Below are 18904 nucleotides of genomic sequence, written 5' to 3' on the forward strand. Positions count from 1 at the left end.
TAAACATGGCCCATTAATTCCTGTGGCATGGAGATGTCAGGATGGATTTGGTTTCCAAACACTTTATTCCAATTTTCACTGGGGATTTTGCTCTGTTTTTAACTTAACTTTTAGTTCACAGAATCAGAGAATCATTTGGTTTGGAAAAGGCTTTTATTATCATTGAGTCCTACTGTAAATCCAGCACTGTCAAGGCCACCACTAAACTGTGTCCCTTGAAAGAGAAAGAGGAAAAAGAGAAAGAAAAAGAAAAAGAAAAAGAGAAAGATAAAGAAGGAAAAGTAAAAGAGAAAGGAAAAAAAAGAAAAAAAGAAAAAGAAGAAAAAGAAAAAGAAAAAGAAAAAGAAAAAGAAAAAGAAAAAGAGAAAAAGAGAAAAAGAAAAAGAAAAAGAAAAAGAAAAAGAAAAAGAAAAAGAAAAAGAAAAAGAAAAAAAAAAGAAAAAGAAAAAGAGAAAAAGAAAAAGGGAAAAGAAACTCATTTATGTTAACTTAGTCTTTTGTGTAACAACAGCAAAAAAATCAAATTATAAACAGAAGCCAGACTGCCTGGCAAAAAGCCATCACTTTCATTTCTTCCCTCACTTTAATTGCAGTTGTAGACCAGATTTAAACAGGTGAGCAATAAAACAGCCCTACCAAGTTTATGTTTGACAATGGACATGAATTGTCTTCAAATACTGAAATGAGAAAACTCCTAAATCAGTTGGGTGCCTTTGACTCCTTCCCTGCCTCCCCATCATGGGGTGTGACAAGCAGGGAATTTCAAACAATAAATTGCTGCTCTGGTGGGTGGCTCTGCAGATTTTCCTGGAAGATGCACAGAAATTCAGGATGTTAAGGACAATATCTGGGAATGAAGAAATGTGATTCAAGAAATTCTTGACAGGAGCAAAGTGGCTCATGGTGGAGGCACAGGGACTCCAGTTTGAAAGGGTCTGTTAAAGCAATTTATGAGCTCTCAACACTTATGAAAAATAAAAGACCTTCATGGGAAGAGTAATCTTATGTCTTGATGATGAACATTTCAGAGGGTTCAACTCTCAGCATAAAAATATATTATTAAGAGTACAGACAGATCAGTTTAACTGGATTCATGGTCACTGTCAGTGTCAGAGTTCCCAAACTCCCATTTTCCCTGTTAACTCCTGCTCTGCACTCGTGGTGCCCCAGAAACATTATGCAAGTTCACTCTAAAGCCTTGGCAGTGGCTAATTAATTCAATTTATCTGAACCTGTTTTCCTTCAGGTCACAACCATTGCATTTTCATGCACCCAGGAGCATGCCCTGGAGTACTTGGCTCATGCCAGCTGTCAGTAAGCAATTTATGAAGCCATTATAACCTGGATTTGTGTCTGTTGCCACTTCATAAAGCAGAAATGCCATTCCCAGATGGATGAGCTGGGCTGACCCAGGCACACCCCCCTGCCTCAGCCAGGTGAGGCTTTCCTGCTCTGTCAAAGCTGTGCAGCAATGGAGACAGCAGGAAAAGGCTTTTGGAACAATTTCTTTTTCTTTCCTGTGTCTCTTGCACCCACAAGGAGGTTGGGCCATGAATGAACCTGGATGGAGCATTGGGAATTATTTCTGCAGAAAGAGCTCGATCCAAAGCCACATGAAATCCAAAGTTCTAAGAGGTAAATTTGTTTTTTTCTCTGTGCTGTCACCTCCTGAAAGCCAGCTGAAAATGGCAAGGCATTTATAGAAACAGAATCTCTGGATGGTTTGGGTTGGAAGGGACCTTAAAGATCAACCAGTGCCGCCAACCAGTGCAGGGACAACTTCCACTGTCCCAGGGTGCTCCAAGCCCCATCCAGCCTGGCCTTGGACACTGCCAGGGATGAGGTGAGGATTTACAAGGAAGTTACATGAGACTGCCTCTATTTCATGCACAGATCAGGGACAGATCTTGCACTGCTTAAAACACTTAAACCAGTGAATTTTGTATTAAAATAAATGGAGTAGCAACAGTGAATTTTGTATTAAAATAAATGCAGTTGCACCAGTAAATTTTGTGCTAAAATAAATGGAATTGTACCAGTTTACATGGATTAAAAATGTGATGCACATGGCTGCACTTCATGCCTTGCCCACCTCCCATGCAGGTCTCCTCCAATCCAACACTGTTCTGGTGGATTCAGGAAGAAACTCTTATATCTGCTTTCCTTCAAATTTAAAGCAACTTTAAGCCCATGACTGCGATCCTCAAGGCTATGTAAGAATTTCTCTCTGCTGGTTTTAACAGGGGTTATGTGTTATGTAACTGCCAGCCTTGAAGGACTCAGCCTATTTTGTCTCTTAGGAATTCTTGTTTGATTTTTGGGAGCTGTCTTGTGAGTATTTCTGAGATGTTGATTAGCTCTGGCTGGTCTAACCTGGGTGTCAGTTGAGTTCAGATGTAAAAACAGAATTATCTTGGTGAGTGGGTTAACTGTGCCTGCTTTGTGCTCATCAATAATGGCACTCATGAGCACATCTTCAGTCATAAGCCAAGTCAACCACAAGGCAGCAGCTCAAAAGAGAAGGTGATGGGGGTTTTAATAAAGCCCTTCCTCACACTTTTCCCATTTTCCTCTTTTTTGGTGACTGTGGTGTGTGAAGATGCCAGCCCATGATGGTGGCACAGGATTATAAAGTCACTTAAGTAAAGAAAATTCTTCTCCAGATCTTCTGCCTCCATTCCTGATTATTTCCAGGATGCCTCCATCCCTTCCCTTTGCTTTCTTTCTGTTATTTTGCCTGATTTACAGGACCTTTCTCTAGGGCTTATTTGGGTTTTTTTGTTTTGTTTTGTTCTTTTTTTATCCCTTCCTCTCTGTTTTGCTGCAAACCTTAGATTGTAGCAGTGATCATCAGATATCACCCAAGGAAACAACTGACTCTAATATTTGTTTTTCTTTAACACAAGTGCATAAAAAAATCTTCCACTGTTGCATTTCTCCACCAGCCTGCATATCATGGATCTGAGCAGCCTCACTGCTGGGAATGAAAATGGATCTGTCTTCAGCTTCCATAAATAAAATTCATTTAGGGGCCTGTAGCTGTTATCAGTTTGTCCTGAGGGAATTAACATAAAAAACCCCACCAATTTTCCACTCTGAAAATATGAGATATGCATGTAAATTCTCAGCTGCTGAACTCTCCCTCTCCTTTGCAAAGAATAAATTTTGTGTTGGAATTTTTTTTTATTTTTCTGGAATAATACAAAAAGGAAAAGATGAATGATGTGATCTCCCTTGGCTGAATCTCCAGCAAGGGCAAATTTGCAGAGCTCAGAAGAAAAAGTCAGCCAGAATTTAATCTGAAGAACCTGATCTTTGTTTACAGCAAACTGTTGGCTTTGTCTTCAGCAAGGCTGGAAATGTAAGTGGTTCATCACTATTATGCCATCCAGATATGACAGCAATGAAACTATATCAAAACCTATCCCTAAACCCACAAAAAATTAAATAAAACCACAATTGAAGTGTTCAGTTCAATCCTTCCACCACATTTGTTGTTTTGACTGTTTGTTTTTTACAGTATGTTCTCCAGGGAGAGAAGGAAAGGGGAAGATAAATTGTGGGAATGCCAAGAGGGAAGAGCATTAACCAAAAACTAAAATTTCTAAGGAGGTTTCTTGTGTCTGGCAGGGAAAATAAAAAAAAAACAAACCAGAAATAATGAAGGCAAATCCAGACTGTAAAACAGTGCAGTTTTTCACACACTATGAACAATTTGCAGATGTAACAAAGCCACGTGTGGCGAGTTTTCCATCAGAAATGAGCAGTCAGTGAGACAGAACATCCCCTGAATGAGTCAAAACCAAAATTACTGAAGAAGTCAGAGTTGGTGCCTCCACTCTGAGCCTGATCATCTCCACATCCAAGTGCTCAAAGCCCCAGATGACAAACACTCCAGCAGGTGCCTGGTTTTAATCCACTTAAGCCAATGGGATGATTCAGTTATGTATAATTACAATTTAAAAGCTACACAAATGTTTTATGAGATAGGAAGGAAGTGGGTTTGGTCTCCTCATGATAACTTGAGCAAAACCTTGTGTCTGTGAATGCCCATCACACCCCTCTGCTGTTTGGACCCTTCTAGAAAATTCAAGGTCTGTGCAATGTTTTGTTTCTTGCTGGAAAATCCCATAAAAATTGGAAGAGGTCAGTCTAAGGATTCCCCATGAATGACCCACATTGTGCCTAGAAAAAAATCTAACAGATGTGGACACCTGGGGAGAGGAGAAGGAGTGAGGAATGTTTACTGGTGCTGAGTTTCTTTGGTGCGGGACCTTGTGCAGGTTCTGTGTTTAAAGATAATTTAATCCTGCCCCATTTAGTCACAAAAAACAAGCCCTGCTTGTCAGCTCAGGGTTCCTGCCCAATGAAAACAGGTTGATTTTTTCACCCAAGCAGCAAGACTTTTCTATCCCCCAGGAGGGAGTTTATCCATAAGTAGGACCAAGGAACTCGAGGAGGCTGTGGATGCCACACATCACTCTGCAAACATCACACCATGGCTCACACCATGGCTCAGTGATGCTCAGCACAGAAATTTTGCCACAAAAAAGGCCCTGAAATGCTTACAGCCACGCTCTCAGGCACTGTGGCCCAGAGAAATGCTCAATAAATTAATTTTTAGGGTGTTTGTTCATGTTGAACTCAGTGGCAATCCAAAACTCTTTGAGTTTAAAATGGTGGAGAGTTAACACCACACCTGAAGTGTCCCAAACCAGGTAAAATGAAGTGAAAAATGCAGTAAAGCCTATTAAAAGAGGTTTTGTTACATATATATCTTCCTGTGTTGGAATTCCTACTTGATTGAAGCATTGACACATTTGTTGGTGGAGAGCTTAATGTATTTTTATGTGCCTGGAGCACAAAACATAATTTAAAATCTTCTTACTGCAGCAGGTAATATCAAATTGAGGACTTTGGTGCTTTTGTCAGAAATGCTGGGAGAGGTTTCTATTTATTTGGATTTTATAGCCCTAAATCTGTTCTGGAAGGGAGGTGTCTTTACCCTTTCATTCCCTAAAGGAACTGAGTGTGGCACTTTCTCTTTTAATGAAACACTTTTATTGCTTTGGGTTTGCCCTGTTCTAAACCAGAGCAGCAGTGAGAGCATTCAGCAAATTGTTTGTTCAAATCTCTCCCCAGACTGAGCGAGCTCAAGGTCACATCCAGCCATTACACACAACCTTCAGTGAATTGGGTGTGAAATCCTGAGCATGTGAATCAGCACCAGGTGTCCCAAGCCAAGCTTTATCCTGCAAGTTCAAAGCACAAACTTAACTCAAGCCAGCCTAACCAAACCAATCCAACCCCACAGGAACACAGTGGTTTTTATAAGAATTTTTCCTAGCAGATGAAGGTTAGGAGAGGCATTTTGTGTCAGTGTTTTTAGACTGTGACCTAAAAAGTTGTCCAAAATGCTGGTTCAAGACTGGTGCAGATATTGCAAGGATTATGCTCAGCCTAATGTGGTGGGGACAGATTTGTCCCACATAATTTTATAACTGCAATGTATCATCCAGCCATTCACCTTGAGCTGGCAATTCACTCAAAAATCTTCTGATGGGGAGGAACAAAAGTGCTGTAGCCATGGGGCTACCTGCAAGCACAGGGATCCTGGATTCTGCAGGAAAATTCTGTATTTACTCCCAGAAATGTTTCTGGGTGGATGAAAAGCAAACCTTTCCCTCTCAGCTCTCTGCAATTGTGCCTCAGTCCTGGTCCAGCAAAATCCAAACTCCCACAGGGATGAGAGGTTGGTTCACACTCCTGATCTGGCTCCCCTGCTAATTGGCATTGACAATTAATCTGTGGCAATTTATTCCAGTTTCCATGCCTTTCTACCCATTCAGGGACCTTCACAAGAAAATCCCACTTCCAAGAAAATCCCATTCCAAGAACAGAGGTCCTGGTGAATCCCAGGGAGGAAGAAGCACACAGGGACATTCCAAAGGGAGCCAATCATGCTGCACACAGTTCTTGGGAAAAGCTGAGAGGAGGCTGCTCTGGGTTTCAGCTGGGAGATGCTCAAGCAGAAAGTTCATTATAGCAGCAGGGGCAGGACTCAGGGTAAGGATGCAGGAAAGCCAGCTAGCAAGGAAAAAATTGGGTAGATGGAAAAGAGAATATTTTTTTTCTGGTCTGTGTGACATAAAAAACAGGTCCAGAGGGATCTGCTGGAGTGCTGTGCCCAGTCCCTGCTATTATCAGCAAGCAGCTCATCTAATGCTGTGAATTTACTATGGAAGGTTCCTGGTTTTATTTTATTTTTTTTCCCCACTGGATAACTTCTGATCACATCTCTTCATATTGGTGATTTCAATTTCCTGCCTAAATTTACTCATGACTGGTTGCTCTTACGTCAGTGTGGCCTTTAGATAAACAGCCCTTCTCCCTCCTTAATGTTTGCTCCAGCTGATAACACTGAGTTTGAAAGGTAGAAAAAAAATAACCCAGTTCCTTTATTCCCCTTATTTATCATCCCAGTAGGGAAATCTCACCGTTGCAGTTGGGTTAGTGATTCAGGTACAAAATGGATGGTGACGTCTGCACACAGATTTCCTGCCTAAAGTCCTGCAGGGATGGGGTCACTGGAGGCCAGAGAATCACCCACGTGCAGGTGCCTCCTCCCAAAGGATTGAACAGCATTCCAGACTCCAGGGAACACATTAATTAGAGCTCAAAACCTGTGGATGCACTTCACACACATAGCTCATGTGTAGGTACTTACCCCATAGATAATCAAAATTAGTTATGTCAATTTGGGTCTCACTCCTGTCCTCTCTGAAGGAAAAGGTTTTATTGAATCCCTAAACACAAATCTCCTCTGACCAGGATATCCAAGAAATCAGCTTGTGGCTGGGAGATGGACACAGGACTGACAGGAGCCCCAAATCCTGTCCAGCCTCACTTGTGGGTTTGACCTGATAAAATCCTTAAGGTTCAAAAAGATCTCTAAAACCATCAAGCACAACTTCAGAGAGGACCAGATATAAAATATAAATACATGCATTTTGGACTCTGGTAATCAATTTATTCCTTCTCCATATAAGTCAAATGGCAATAATCAAAGGAAAAAAGGATTATTTTCACTTTTCAAAGGAAAGGATTTGAAATCTTCCTGAAGTACCACCTCACACGCATTTACAAGGTAATTTTTGATGCATTGCTTAAGAGGGGCAACAAAATGAGGTGAAAATTTCAAAGGCTACTTACTGAACTCACAAAGCAGTGCTCAGACTCCCCACTCTCAAACAGGATGACATCCTTTATGAAAACTGCAATGGCTCTCATGATGAAGGACATGAAGAGGTGCATGTGAATGTAATTTCGAGTACAGTGTAGTTTTCTGTTGGGAAGAAATGAAACATTTCTGAATAGTAAATCTTCTCAAAAACATTATTTTTATATTTACATGTTTCTTCCACCATGACATAGAGTCCCAATTAAACTTAGAAACCCTGAGACAGGCTCTGGTCTGATGAACATCACCACAAATCCACTTAAGCCTCTTTAATTCCACAGAATGTGGCAATCCACGTATCTGCAGCAGCACTGCTGCTTTTTCAATCCTCAGAAAAATAGGAAAAAATACAGGATGACAGAAAACAGGCCCACCCCACTGCTCTCCACTGGAAAAGAAATGATTTTGACTGAGCAGACTGTGCTCATGATAAACATTCTGTTTTCTACAGAATGTTTCTGCTGCAATAATTCTTTTCAAAGTGAAACGTCTCTTCAAGCAGGCAAATAAATTCTCAGCATCTGTTGCAAGAATTAACACATATCACAGACTTTCTGGAGCAATGTGAACTCTATTTTCACTTTAAAATTACTGGTTGTTAATGATACTGAGAACTACACCAGAGATTTTCTCTCCCTTGCCTGGTAATATTTGGAAGATGAATTCTGATCAATTAGGAGGTTTCTTCCAAGAGAGACTTTACATCAGCTAAAGTGAAAAGCCTAATAGTCTGGAAAAGGGTACTTTGTGCAGACACCAGAACCACCCCAGACCTCACTCAGCAGCACAATCAAATCACCACCTCTCAACCAGCACTGTGCACTGGCAGAACTTGTGCTCCTCATCTCCCATGATGGCAAAATGATCGGGCTGAGCTGAGTGCCCTGCCTGCAGGCAAAGGCAAGTCAGGTTTAGCTGTTTCCCACCAAGGAAAAACAGGATCCTCAAGGGTTTCACCAGCCTGGCTGGCACCTTGCAGCTCGTGGAGGTGATTTGTTGTGTCTGATTGACTCCTCCAGTGCAAGAGGAGAGCGTGTGGGAGGAGGAGAAGTGCAAAGTTCTGCAGGGTGAGGCCAGCCTTGGTGTGAGAGTTGTCCTAGAAAATATTCTCTGTCTTACATAAGGAGATGGGACCTCATCCAAAGGGCTCTTCCATCTCACACAGGTCTGCTTTTTGCTTATCTCCCTTCACATAAATTAATTTATAATAGGAGACTGCATATATGCAGACTTCTTCATTGGTGGCACCCAAATTCAGATGCCTGCATCTATTACAAACAACTGAGAGCAAGAACTAATCAATTTTCTGCAATCTGGAATTCTAATGCCACTTGGTGGGCTGCAGACTATCTGCCCATCCATCCATCCATGAGACCCTGGGTCTCCTGGAGCCACACTTGTGCATATCTCAGGGACACCAGCAAGCCCAAATGGCCCTGGGTGCCTCTGTCTTGCCATAGAGTGGCAGCAGGAAGTGTTTTTGGAAAAGATTTTGGGAGGAAACAGGTTGTCCAGAGAAAATGTGGATATTCCATCCCTGGAAGTGCCCAAGGCCAGGTTGGATGGAGCTTGGAGCAACCTGGGGTAGTGGAAGGTGTCCCTGCCAGGGCAGGGGCTGGGATGAGATGATCATTAAATTCCTTTCCAACCCAAACCATCCTGGGATTTTGTCATCCTGGATATTCTTGGATACTGTTTTGAACACCTACTTTAGGTAGAAATTCCATGGTATCCATATACAGCATTCTGACCAGTTACAAGGACTGTAATTCTCTAACAGAGATCCATCACAGAACAATCTGCCTTTGGTGGGATGAATCCATCTAAACAATTGGATTTGGGTTACAACTCTCACCCAAAGGTCACAAATCACACACCAAATCACAGTGACACTGAAAGATGGAGGAACCTTCCTTCCCAGTGTGGGAAATGGATTTTAGAGGGTTCTTAGAGCCTGCCAGAAGGCTCACACTGTGTGCAAACCTGGAGATAAAAAATGCTGACTTAAAAATGCCATGGAATAGGACAGAGGTTGTTGAGAGAGAAATGGAGCCAGGAAAGGTTTCAAAGGATGGCTTTCAAATCAGACTGGATACTTTGGAGAAATAGAACTATGAGAGATGCATTGCAGTAGAACCCATGAGGGGTGATTTTAGACGAGTGGTTTTAAGGGATTTTACAGCATGATGTGACAAAAACTGACAGGCCAAGAAATACTAATAGTGTACTGTAATTAGGAAATAGTTGGCTTCTGATTGTAATGGTGTGAATTACAACATCTGTATTGTCTCACCCTTCCCATGAGACTGAAAATGGAATTAAAGGTTTTTTTAAAACACCTCTCAATTACTCCGTCTCTAGGTCAGAAAAAGGCAAAACGTGACACCTTATTTCAGACTGACAGAAATCTTGGGCATCTTCCTGTGACACTCATAGCCTGTGCAGCCTGTAAGTGAGCAGCCTTTGGGTCCTCCCTTTCCCTGTGCCTTTTTGTGCCTTTTCTGGTGTCTTGGGTTGCAATACAGGATGTGACCAAAAGTATCTATTCTATCACCATCTGTTGAGACCAGGTGGGGCAGTGATCCTGATCTCCCTGGGAGATATTCTGCTAATGGGCCATCCATTGAAACCAGGCAGGGCATTGTTCTTTATCTTTTCACAACCCATCCTTCCTCCAGCCAGTCATTTTCTGCTCATGGCCATTGAGTCCCACTGTGGGACTGATAAAATTACTGCATCCCATTGGGAGTTGCTCCAGCCAGGGGGAAGAGCCCAACATTCCTTACCAAGATAAAAACAGAGGTTTTGGGACACTAAGGGAGCCCCTTTCTCCACTGGACTCCAGAGGAAAACCGGATTTCTCCACATCCCCACTGGAGCTCCGGAGGGAAACTGCACCTTGTACAGGAGCACTGCTCCAGCTGAGCCACATCTGTCACTGCAGGAGGATGCAGCCACCATGGGATGGGACTGCTGCCAACACCCTGCCTGACGGGTGTCAGGTTGTACTCTGACTGTGTCAGGGTTTGGGGTTTGTTCTTTGTAGTGCTGTATTTCTATTTTAATTTCCCTAGTAAAGAACTGTTATTCCTAATTCCCATATCTTTGCCTGAGAGCCACTTGATTTCAAAATTATATTAATTTGGAGAGAGGGGGTTTCCATTCTCCATTTCAAAGAGGGGCTCCTGCCTTTCTCAGCAGACACCTGTCCTCCAAACTGGGACATCTGGTCTTACCTGAAGAGGCACAGAATGATCATGGCAGCCGTGAGCGCGATGAGGGATAAGGTGTGCCCGATGGTGTAGCCGGTCTTGACCGTTCCGTAGAACGCCGTTTGCTGGTGTGAAAGAAAGAAAACAGGGCTTTCAAAGAGGTCCAAAATACACTCCTAAGTACAGCATCACTGGCTGCTGGGACAGGGAAATCATCCTTCTCCATTCTCTTGAAACACCTCTGGCTCCTTCACGCTTTGAAATCCCATCCCGTGGCGCGCGACGCAAACACCGCGGGTGTGAGTGAGGAGAACACATCTGGTTACATTTGGAGCACTCCAAATCCAGGGTAAAGTCACACAAGGGAAAGTTTCCTGCTGGGAGGAGGCTGGTTTGACACCTGCAGGGACAGCTACAGCCTAAAATCCCGTGGAACAGGAGTGACCAACATTCAGCTAAAGAGAGCGCGGCACTGGACATGGTGAGTGTGGTGAGACTGATTTTATTAAGGAGGTCTGAGGGCAGAAGTGGAAAATTGGTTTGCTTTTGGTGGAATTTACACTGTGTTTAAGCAAATAAAAACTTAAAACACTCTCACTGCTAACTCAGAAATGTGTGTTAAGTTGGAAATGGGTTCATGGTTTTTCTCTTTGACAGTGGAGAGGGAATCTCTGAGCATGGAGCACTGCAGGGCTTGGATCCAACAGGGGATCCCAGTCCAAATAAAATGGACAAATAAGCTCTCTAAAGCTCTCTAGCAACACTCTAAATCAATACATTTTGATTTTCAGCTTAAAAAAAAAAAAAGAAAAAAGAAGAAAGAATCAAGAGGTAAAATTATTTAGGCATTTAGCATTAAAAAAAATCTATGTTTTTATGAAACTCTAGCTGAGTTTACAGATTTTTTTTTTTCCCAGCTCTTGAGTGACCCTCCTTGCTCTCCCTGTCACTATCTTCTATAAACAACCCAAACAACCAAAACCACAAAGAGCAGGTTAGACAGAAAATCCAAACCCAACCTTGTTTGGAGAAATGCTCTTCCATAACACTGGGAGTTGACATTTTTATGTGCTATTTTCACAGGCTTTGACAACTATTTGGTACTTTACAGAACCACTGAGGCTGGGATGAGTTGCAATCCTTTAGCATTTGCACAAGCCAGCTTGGAGGGGTGTCAAAATGAGAGTTTTCAGAGAGAACATTGGTCATATCTTCAACCACAGATCTCAGAGGTGGTTAAAGCACCGTGTCCTCACAGAGCTTTGGGTCACTCTGAATGGATAATTCAAGGGTTCCAGGACAGTTTATCTGCCTGGTCTTGCCCAGATAAAGCTCTGCAGAATCCCCCCTTTCCCTGCTGCCCAGGCTGGGGGATCAGCCCTGGATAAAATTGGATTTCTGGTCAGCACATGTCCAGCCTCTCCTCCACCAGCACCCCCAAGATAAAGTCTTCATTCCAGCCTTCCTGGAGCTTGGGATCCTAAAGGCAGCTCTGACTTTTCTAATCAAAGCAGTTGACCTCCTTCCTTTTGATTTCATCTTTCTCTGTTATCTCTATTTTTGATGGCACCAGAGCAGAAATATTACAGGAAAGACTTGGCCAGCAGAGAGAAGGAGCTCATGGTAGGGCACTGGAGGAAGAAGAGGTTGTCCCACAAGTCTTTTAGGAGAGCAGAAAAAATTAGGCCTTCTGCTTCTAGAGTTATTCCCAGGAGTAAGTTATGCACAGAAAGTTCCTGGTTTTATTCAACAAGCAATTCTTTGCTTTCCCCCACCATATTTTGTGGTGACCAATCCTGGTGCAGCGAGGGATGGTTCTGCATTCAGCTTTAATGCAGGATGTGGGGTCATCTCTGCTCTGCAAACAGCACATCATGACTTCACTGCACTTGCTAATGACAACTGGTTCCTGTTTTAGAGATCTCAAAGCAGAGAATTTGACCCGAGATTATAAATTGAAATTTCACTCAGGGTCCAGATTATAAAATATTCGTATTAGAAAAGGAAGGGATGTAGATAAGTGGAGGCAATGCAAGGCAGGATGCCTGACTGATTTACAGAATGAAATCAGGCAGCTTCATCATTGCCACTTTGACTTCTAAAAGCTTCTGCTTAATTTCACAGGAATGTGATAATAACAATTATTTGAGGTAGCTGCTAAATTGAGATTAACTGAGGTTTATTTTCCGTGGTTTCTATTCAGTAACCTCAACATTTGTCCCTTGGTTGGCAATGGGAAACATTTACAATTTTGGGAGAAAAAGAAGAGAAGTACTGATATGAAGTCTTTCAGGAGTTAAGTGTTTTGGGGTTCATTTTATCCAGCCCAAAATCATCATCTGATACTTTAGTGACTGCCAGAATTCTCACCTAAGACCTTACACACTGCCCTTATTTATTTTTCATATTTTTTTCTTGTTGTTTCTGACCTGAGACCAAAAGTTCATGAAGTGTTTTACTCCTGGAAGCTTATCAGCCTTTCCTGGACCTCATGTTCTGTACAGTCTGCTGGATTTTTTCTACTCCTTTTAATTCTTGCTCCCCAAACTTGCCGCCAATTCAACAACAACAAAACAAAAATCTATTCTTCTTCACAGTCTGCTGCTGCATGTTCACCCCCCTCAGCCAACATTCACACAAACTGGACTTTAACAGCAGGAAAAAAAACTGTGGAAATCAAAGCAAAATAATTAAGAAAGAATTAAAAGAACACAATAGGGGTTCTCCTGGTAACGCTGCACTCTGGCAACGCTGCACTTTGGCAATGCTGCAATCCATTGGGTGGCCAGAGCCTGTCCCAGGAATTCCCAAACCCCCTGAGCAGCAGGCAGAGCTCTGCATGGGGGTCCCTGTCCTGGACAAGGACACCTCCCACCATCCCAGGTCACTCCAAGCCCTCTCCAGCCTGGCCTTGGACACTTCCCAGGATGGGGTAGCCACAGCTTCTCTGTGCTGGGGCCTCATCACCCTCACAGTGAGGAATTTCTTTCCAATATCTGATCTAAACCTGCCCTCCTGCAGCTTAGCACCATTCCCCCTTGTCCCATCACTCCACCCTCTTGGGAAAAATCCCCCTCCAGCCCCTTTAAATTCAGGAAACACATAATAATTATTTATTGAGATTCCTATGTCCAACATTCACTAACACTGACGTATGTCTAAAACAACAAAAAAAAAAGCATGGGCAGAGGTTTAATATAAACACATTAAACTATTCTATAAAAATATAAATACTGCAGCATATGATTGCAGTGAAACATAACTTTTCCTGCATAAGCTTTTTCTTGTTGACTATGGGACTGCTACAGGTGATTAGTTTAGATTAGATGCTGAACTTTGAGTTAGGTGAGGTGCATCTTGCTTCTGACATTTGTCATCCTCTTTAGACTTTACTCTTCATGTCTCAGCATGCAGCAAACCAGTAACAAACTCCTTCCTGTGGAATGACAACACTCTGTAAAGCCAATTATACCTAGGTCAGCAATTGCTCATTTATACACAAACAAATCCCAGAGAACTTTTGGATTTTCTATCAAAATTTAGTAAAATTTCATGAAAATGTGTGTTCCTTACAGTGATCTAGATATTTAACCAGTTGAGCTCAGCAGAGCAGCAAAACATAATTTTTACCCCTTAAAAGCTTCTGATGCTTATGCTGCCATGGAAAGGCTGGAATCACCACATCTACTTAAGCATCAATATAAACGTGGAGGGATTGTTTCAAAGTGCACTGTGGAAAATAAAACACCTGAAGTTATGTGTGGGCATCACACAGACAATGGGCTGATCTCAGATCCTGGATATTTTGGCTGTCCTGTCTGACATCCTGGAAATTTTGGATATCCCATCCCTGGAAGTGTTCAAGGCCAGGTTTGGAACAACCTGGTCTAGAGGAATGAGATGTTCCTGAAGTTCCCCTCTGTCCCAAGCCATCCATAATTCTATAAGTCTGTGGCATCAAAGGGAAGATAATTTCCTTGACCAAACCTTTCAACTCTGCTTCCAAGGATCCTCAAAAGGATCTTTCCCTCATGAGGGAAAATGGGAAAAATTTGGCATGGGAGGATGATACAATTCTGATATTGATCCCTGTTAAATCTTGATCATCCAGGTTTACAAACCTCTTCTCCTGGAGTGCTGTTGGAATCATATCCACAAGCCACAGCGTAGGGTGCAGGGTACACATCTGACCAGCCCTGGCTTGTACAATTCCTGGTCACATTCCCTGAAAGAAAAGAAAAAATCCTGATTTAAAAATTAACCTTCAGCTCACTGTTAAAACAACTTCTGCCTTTTGTGGTATAAATGCCAAAGCACAATTCTTGTAACACTTAGAGTAAAACTTTCATATTTTCTCCCTGTTATTGATTTTTCATGTTACACAGAACTCATAAATGGGAGGCATCCATTTTGTTTTAAAGCCCAGACCTCAGTAAAAAAGTAAATTTTGATACAGAGGTGCACACAAAACATCTCTTCTAGTGGTACCATACTGCCAGTTGTACCCAGACCTTTGCTGGCTGGCACTGCACCAGTATTGTTTGAATGTTTTATTGTCACATTGACTTTGTTCCTGGAAAATTGTTATCTAAACACAGCAGTGAAGTGTTTATGCCTTTCATTGTGGCTGTGAGCAGCCAGGACAGGGATAGATAAAGTGCTCATTTCACAGGGTGCAGATAAGGCTGGGGGTCTGGGAGCTAAATCCAGTCCTGCACACCCAGACCTGAGCCCTGAGCAAATGTGGGAAATGTACTGCACTCCTGTTTGTGAACAAAACACTTCAAAATTTGGCTGTGAAGGGAGAAAATCCACACACTGACAACCTTTAGTGCCTGTTTGGACTTGTATACTCCAGGGCAGGAGGATTTCCTGGACTGTCAAGCTCGCTGAGTGCCTGGGGCCTCTGACCAGCTAAAAAGAGCTTTAATTAACACAAGAACATCCCACTCCTTCAGCCAAGCTGTCTAAACTGAAGTTCACATGGCTCTTTGGCACTCAGAACTGCCTGATCCATCCAGGATTGGAAGTGCAAAGCACTTCTCACTTTGTAAAACATCTCTGCTGCCTGTCCCAGCTGGACCTCAAACCCACATCAGCTTAAAGGAGGAGAGAGCAGGGCTCAGCCTTACCCCAAGAGCTTTGTAGGCTAAAAGGTCAAGACATGGGCTTGTCAAAAAATAACAGAGCAGGAATACATCCAACAGCACAGTGAAAATTCCCCACCCTGCCCACCTCACACATCCCATTACTGGGGCATTCCACTGGTGCCATTCACCACACAGAGCTGGGAAAGTGGTCAATACACCACAGTGAACAAACAGAAGGCAAACCTTGCTTCTTAAAGGTGAAAAACGACACCAGTGAAGCTCAGAGAGCTCTGCAAACACTTTCAACAACAGAGTTCTTTGCACACAAGAGTAAGAAAACTGCAAATGGGAGCAAATCAGTTATGCAGCTGTGAGTCACAAAAATGTTTGAGTATCACCTCCAGCAATTTCTGACATTGAGTCATCTGAACATGGAATCAGCAGCAAATCCCCTGCCTGAAGACACTTCTCAAATCCCTGTGACAGGTGGATTTTGGCACTGAAACTTGCCCTTTAACCTGACTTTGCAGCAGATCTGAGTCTGGGAGCTCTGGAAGGTGCCTTGGTTCATTTTCTCAGCTCCAGGAGGAACAAGCTCAGCACAGCCCTTGGGCTGCTCTGCCCAGGCTCTCCCTGCTCTGATCTGTCTGCAGCTCTTTACCAGGCTCCACTTGGGGTCATAAAGGATCTTGTGCAAACAAATCAAGGACAGGACTGTTCAGTGCTTTCGGCTTTTCTTCAGGTGTTTTGCAATTTCTGGTGTTTCTTCTTCGTGACAATGGATCCCATTTTCTGAACTTCATTGCTTCCCATTTCCTGCTCACAACTCCTCCTCTCTGTTTGAGGGTGATTTAAGATTTCACAGTGGTTTAAAATCTTTGTTTCTTATTCTCAGTGAGCTAAGGTGTCCTTCTTTCTGCTTAATTTTCTCCATTTCTTCTTTTCAATTGCACTTCCCCACAATTTTATGATTATTTAAAAATTCTCACCTCTCTCAATACTTTCAAAAAAATATCAAAAAAGCCTCAATGCTTTAGTTGAGGAAACCAAGGTAGAGGGAAGAACAATGGCAAAGCATCAGTGGGATTAGAAAAATAATAATAAAAATTACTCTGATTTTAGGGAAACACTTCCCAGAGAAGTTTTTCTACCATGCTTTGCTGCTCACATCACTTTTAGATGTGGATATTCACACACATGAGACCTTTCTAAAACCTCTGATGTTCACCTGATGTCTGAGGGGTACAAAAAGGACAAGGTTAGAAAACAAAGATTTTTTTCACACCACAATTTGGTTCAAGTAATGGATGATGTCTCTCCTCAGACCAAATAACATTTCTATTTAAAATATCACTTTCTATACTGAAAATGAGCATAAAAATTGGGAAAGTGCCCCACCAGCTTATCTTTCCTCTGAGGTTTACAGGCTCAGGTAAAACTGAAGTATTACACAGATTTTTATGTTCCAAGGTCAAATCCCAGCTCTGCCACAGATCCCTGATAAAAATGAGCCAGTTCTTGTGGTCTCTCGGTTTTTCCAGACTTTGCTAATTAACTCTAATTATTTGTCAATGGAAAGGCAAATTTTTCAAAGCACCAGAAGCTGTATTTGCCATTTTCCAGAGCTGTTTCTCACTAATTTGTGGAACACAAGTTCTCCCTAAAATGAGCACCAGTGGAATACACAGAAAATCTGCAGTACATTGAAAATCTGAGCACATTGAAAATGAGAATATCAGAAAACACAAAGTTTCTGCACCTGGAATTTATCTCCAGCTTTCAAAGTCCATTAGATTTCCCAAATTTTCCCATTTCCTGTCAGACTGGAGCTAAAATTTTCAAACTGTACTCCTGGAGATTGAATGAGAAAGGAGGCCAGGGGTTTATAACTACATGTAATTAGCAATGCAGAGTGGAAGAGATTCAGTGAGAGTTGGGAAGAATCCCAGTGCCTGTAGCTTTGTGCTCCAGGCTCTCCTCTGTGTTCTGGAAAAAGAAGAGGCAAATCCCTGGTGAGAACAGAGTCCCCTCATTCTCATGGTATTAGTTAGAACCATGAATTAATCTGGGTTTTTTGTGGGATTTGTATTTAATTTTATCACTGTCAAACTGGTGCATCTGTTCCTAAAAACAATGAGGTGAGGTTTTCCATTTTTAAAAAAATTGAAAAAGCCACAATTAACTCTCATTTATTTTAATAAGAACCTCACAATGCCTTGCAAGAGCTCAGTGTCCTGCTCTCACAGCAGCCCAGAATGGCTTGCAGACATTGCTGCCACATGTCCAGTGCCTGAAACTTCCTCCCCGTTTTTGTGGAAAAACTCGATTTTCCTTTATTTTACTTTCCCCTTCCTGCACATTTCACTTCTAAGAGTGAAGATCCTGAACCTCAATAAATACAGATAATTCCCTCTCTCTTAACAATAACAATGTTCCCCTTGATTAGGCACCTCTTGTAAACCATTTGTTTTCTCATCCTAAAAACAGAGCTGTCAAAATTTAGGACAAAATTCTCATTTGATCTTTTGATACTGAAATTGCAGGATTCCAGGACACATTTATGTCTTGGGTTACAATACAGAGTGTGATAAAAGGTATCTGTTCTATCACCATCTGTTGAGGGTGGGGCAGTGATCCTGATCTCTGTGGGAGATATTCTGCTAATGGGCCATCCATTGAAACCAGGCAGGGCATTGTTCTTTATCTTTTCACAGCCCATCTTTCCTCCAGAAAAGTATCTTCTGCTAATAGCCCATTAAGTCCCACTGTGGGACTGATAAAATTACTTCAACCCATTAATAGCTGCTCCAGCTAAAAAAAAAAGGCCCAACATTTCTTACCAAAATAAAACAGAAGTTTTGAGACACTAAGGTAAACCCCGTCTTCACTAAATTCCAGAAGGAAGCTAAATTTTCTCCACATCACCGCTGAACCTCTGAAAGGAAACTGCACCTTCTACAAAACCACTGCTCCAACTGAGCCACATCTGTCACTGCAGGAGGATGCAGCCACCATGGAATGGGACTGCTGCCAACACCCTGCCTGACGGGTGTCAGGTTGTACTCTGACTGTGTCAGGGTTTGGGGTTTGTTCTTTGTAGTACTGTATTTCTATTTTAATTTCCCTAGTAAAGAACTGTTATTGCTAATTCCCATATCTTTGCCTGAGAGCTCTTGATTTCAAAATGATAATATTTTGGAGGAAAGGAGTTTACATTCTCCATTTTCAAAAAAAAAGCTCCTGCCTTTCTTAGCAAGCACCTGTCCTTCAAACTAAGACAATTTACTAGAAAAAAATGCACATTTTTGGGTAGAGGTGGAGGTGTAGCAGCAATCCTTCAGGGGAATGGGGCACAAGCATTG

General features: G+C 42.2%; 1 protein-coding gene across 1 annotated transcript in view; it reads right to left on the bottom strand.

The window, feature by feature from the left end:
* Nucleotides 1–18904, bottom strand: part of VIPR1 (vasoactive intestinal peptide receptor 1) — a 98356-nt gene that overhangs the window by 23463 nt on the left and 55989 nt on the right. The window contains exons 4-6 of the mRNA XM_033071699.1: nt 14574–14677; nt 10477–10577; nt 7213–7345 (exon numbers count right to left, since the gene is read on the bottom strand). Of these exons, the coding sequence (XP_032927590.1) occupies nt 7213–7345; nt 10477–10577; nt 14574–14677 (338 nt within the window). The remainder of the gene's footprint in view (nt 1–7212; nt 7346–10476; nt 10578–14573; nt 14678–18904) is intronic.

Source organism: Catharus ustulatus, chromosome 1, assembly GCF_009819885.2.
Source record: "Catharus ustulatus isolate bCatUst1 chromosome 1, bCatUst1.pri.v2, whole genome shotgun sequence".
Classification (NCBI taxonomy): domain Eukaryota; kingdom Metazoa; phylum Chordata; class Aves; order Passeriformes; family Turdidae; genus Catharus; species Catharus ustulatus.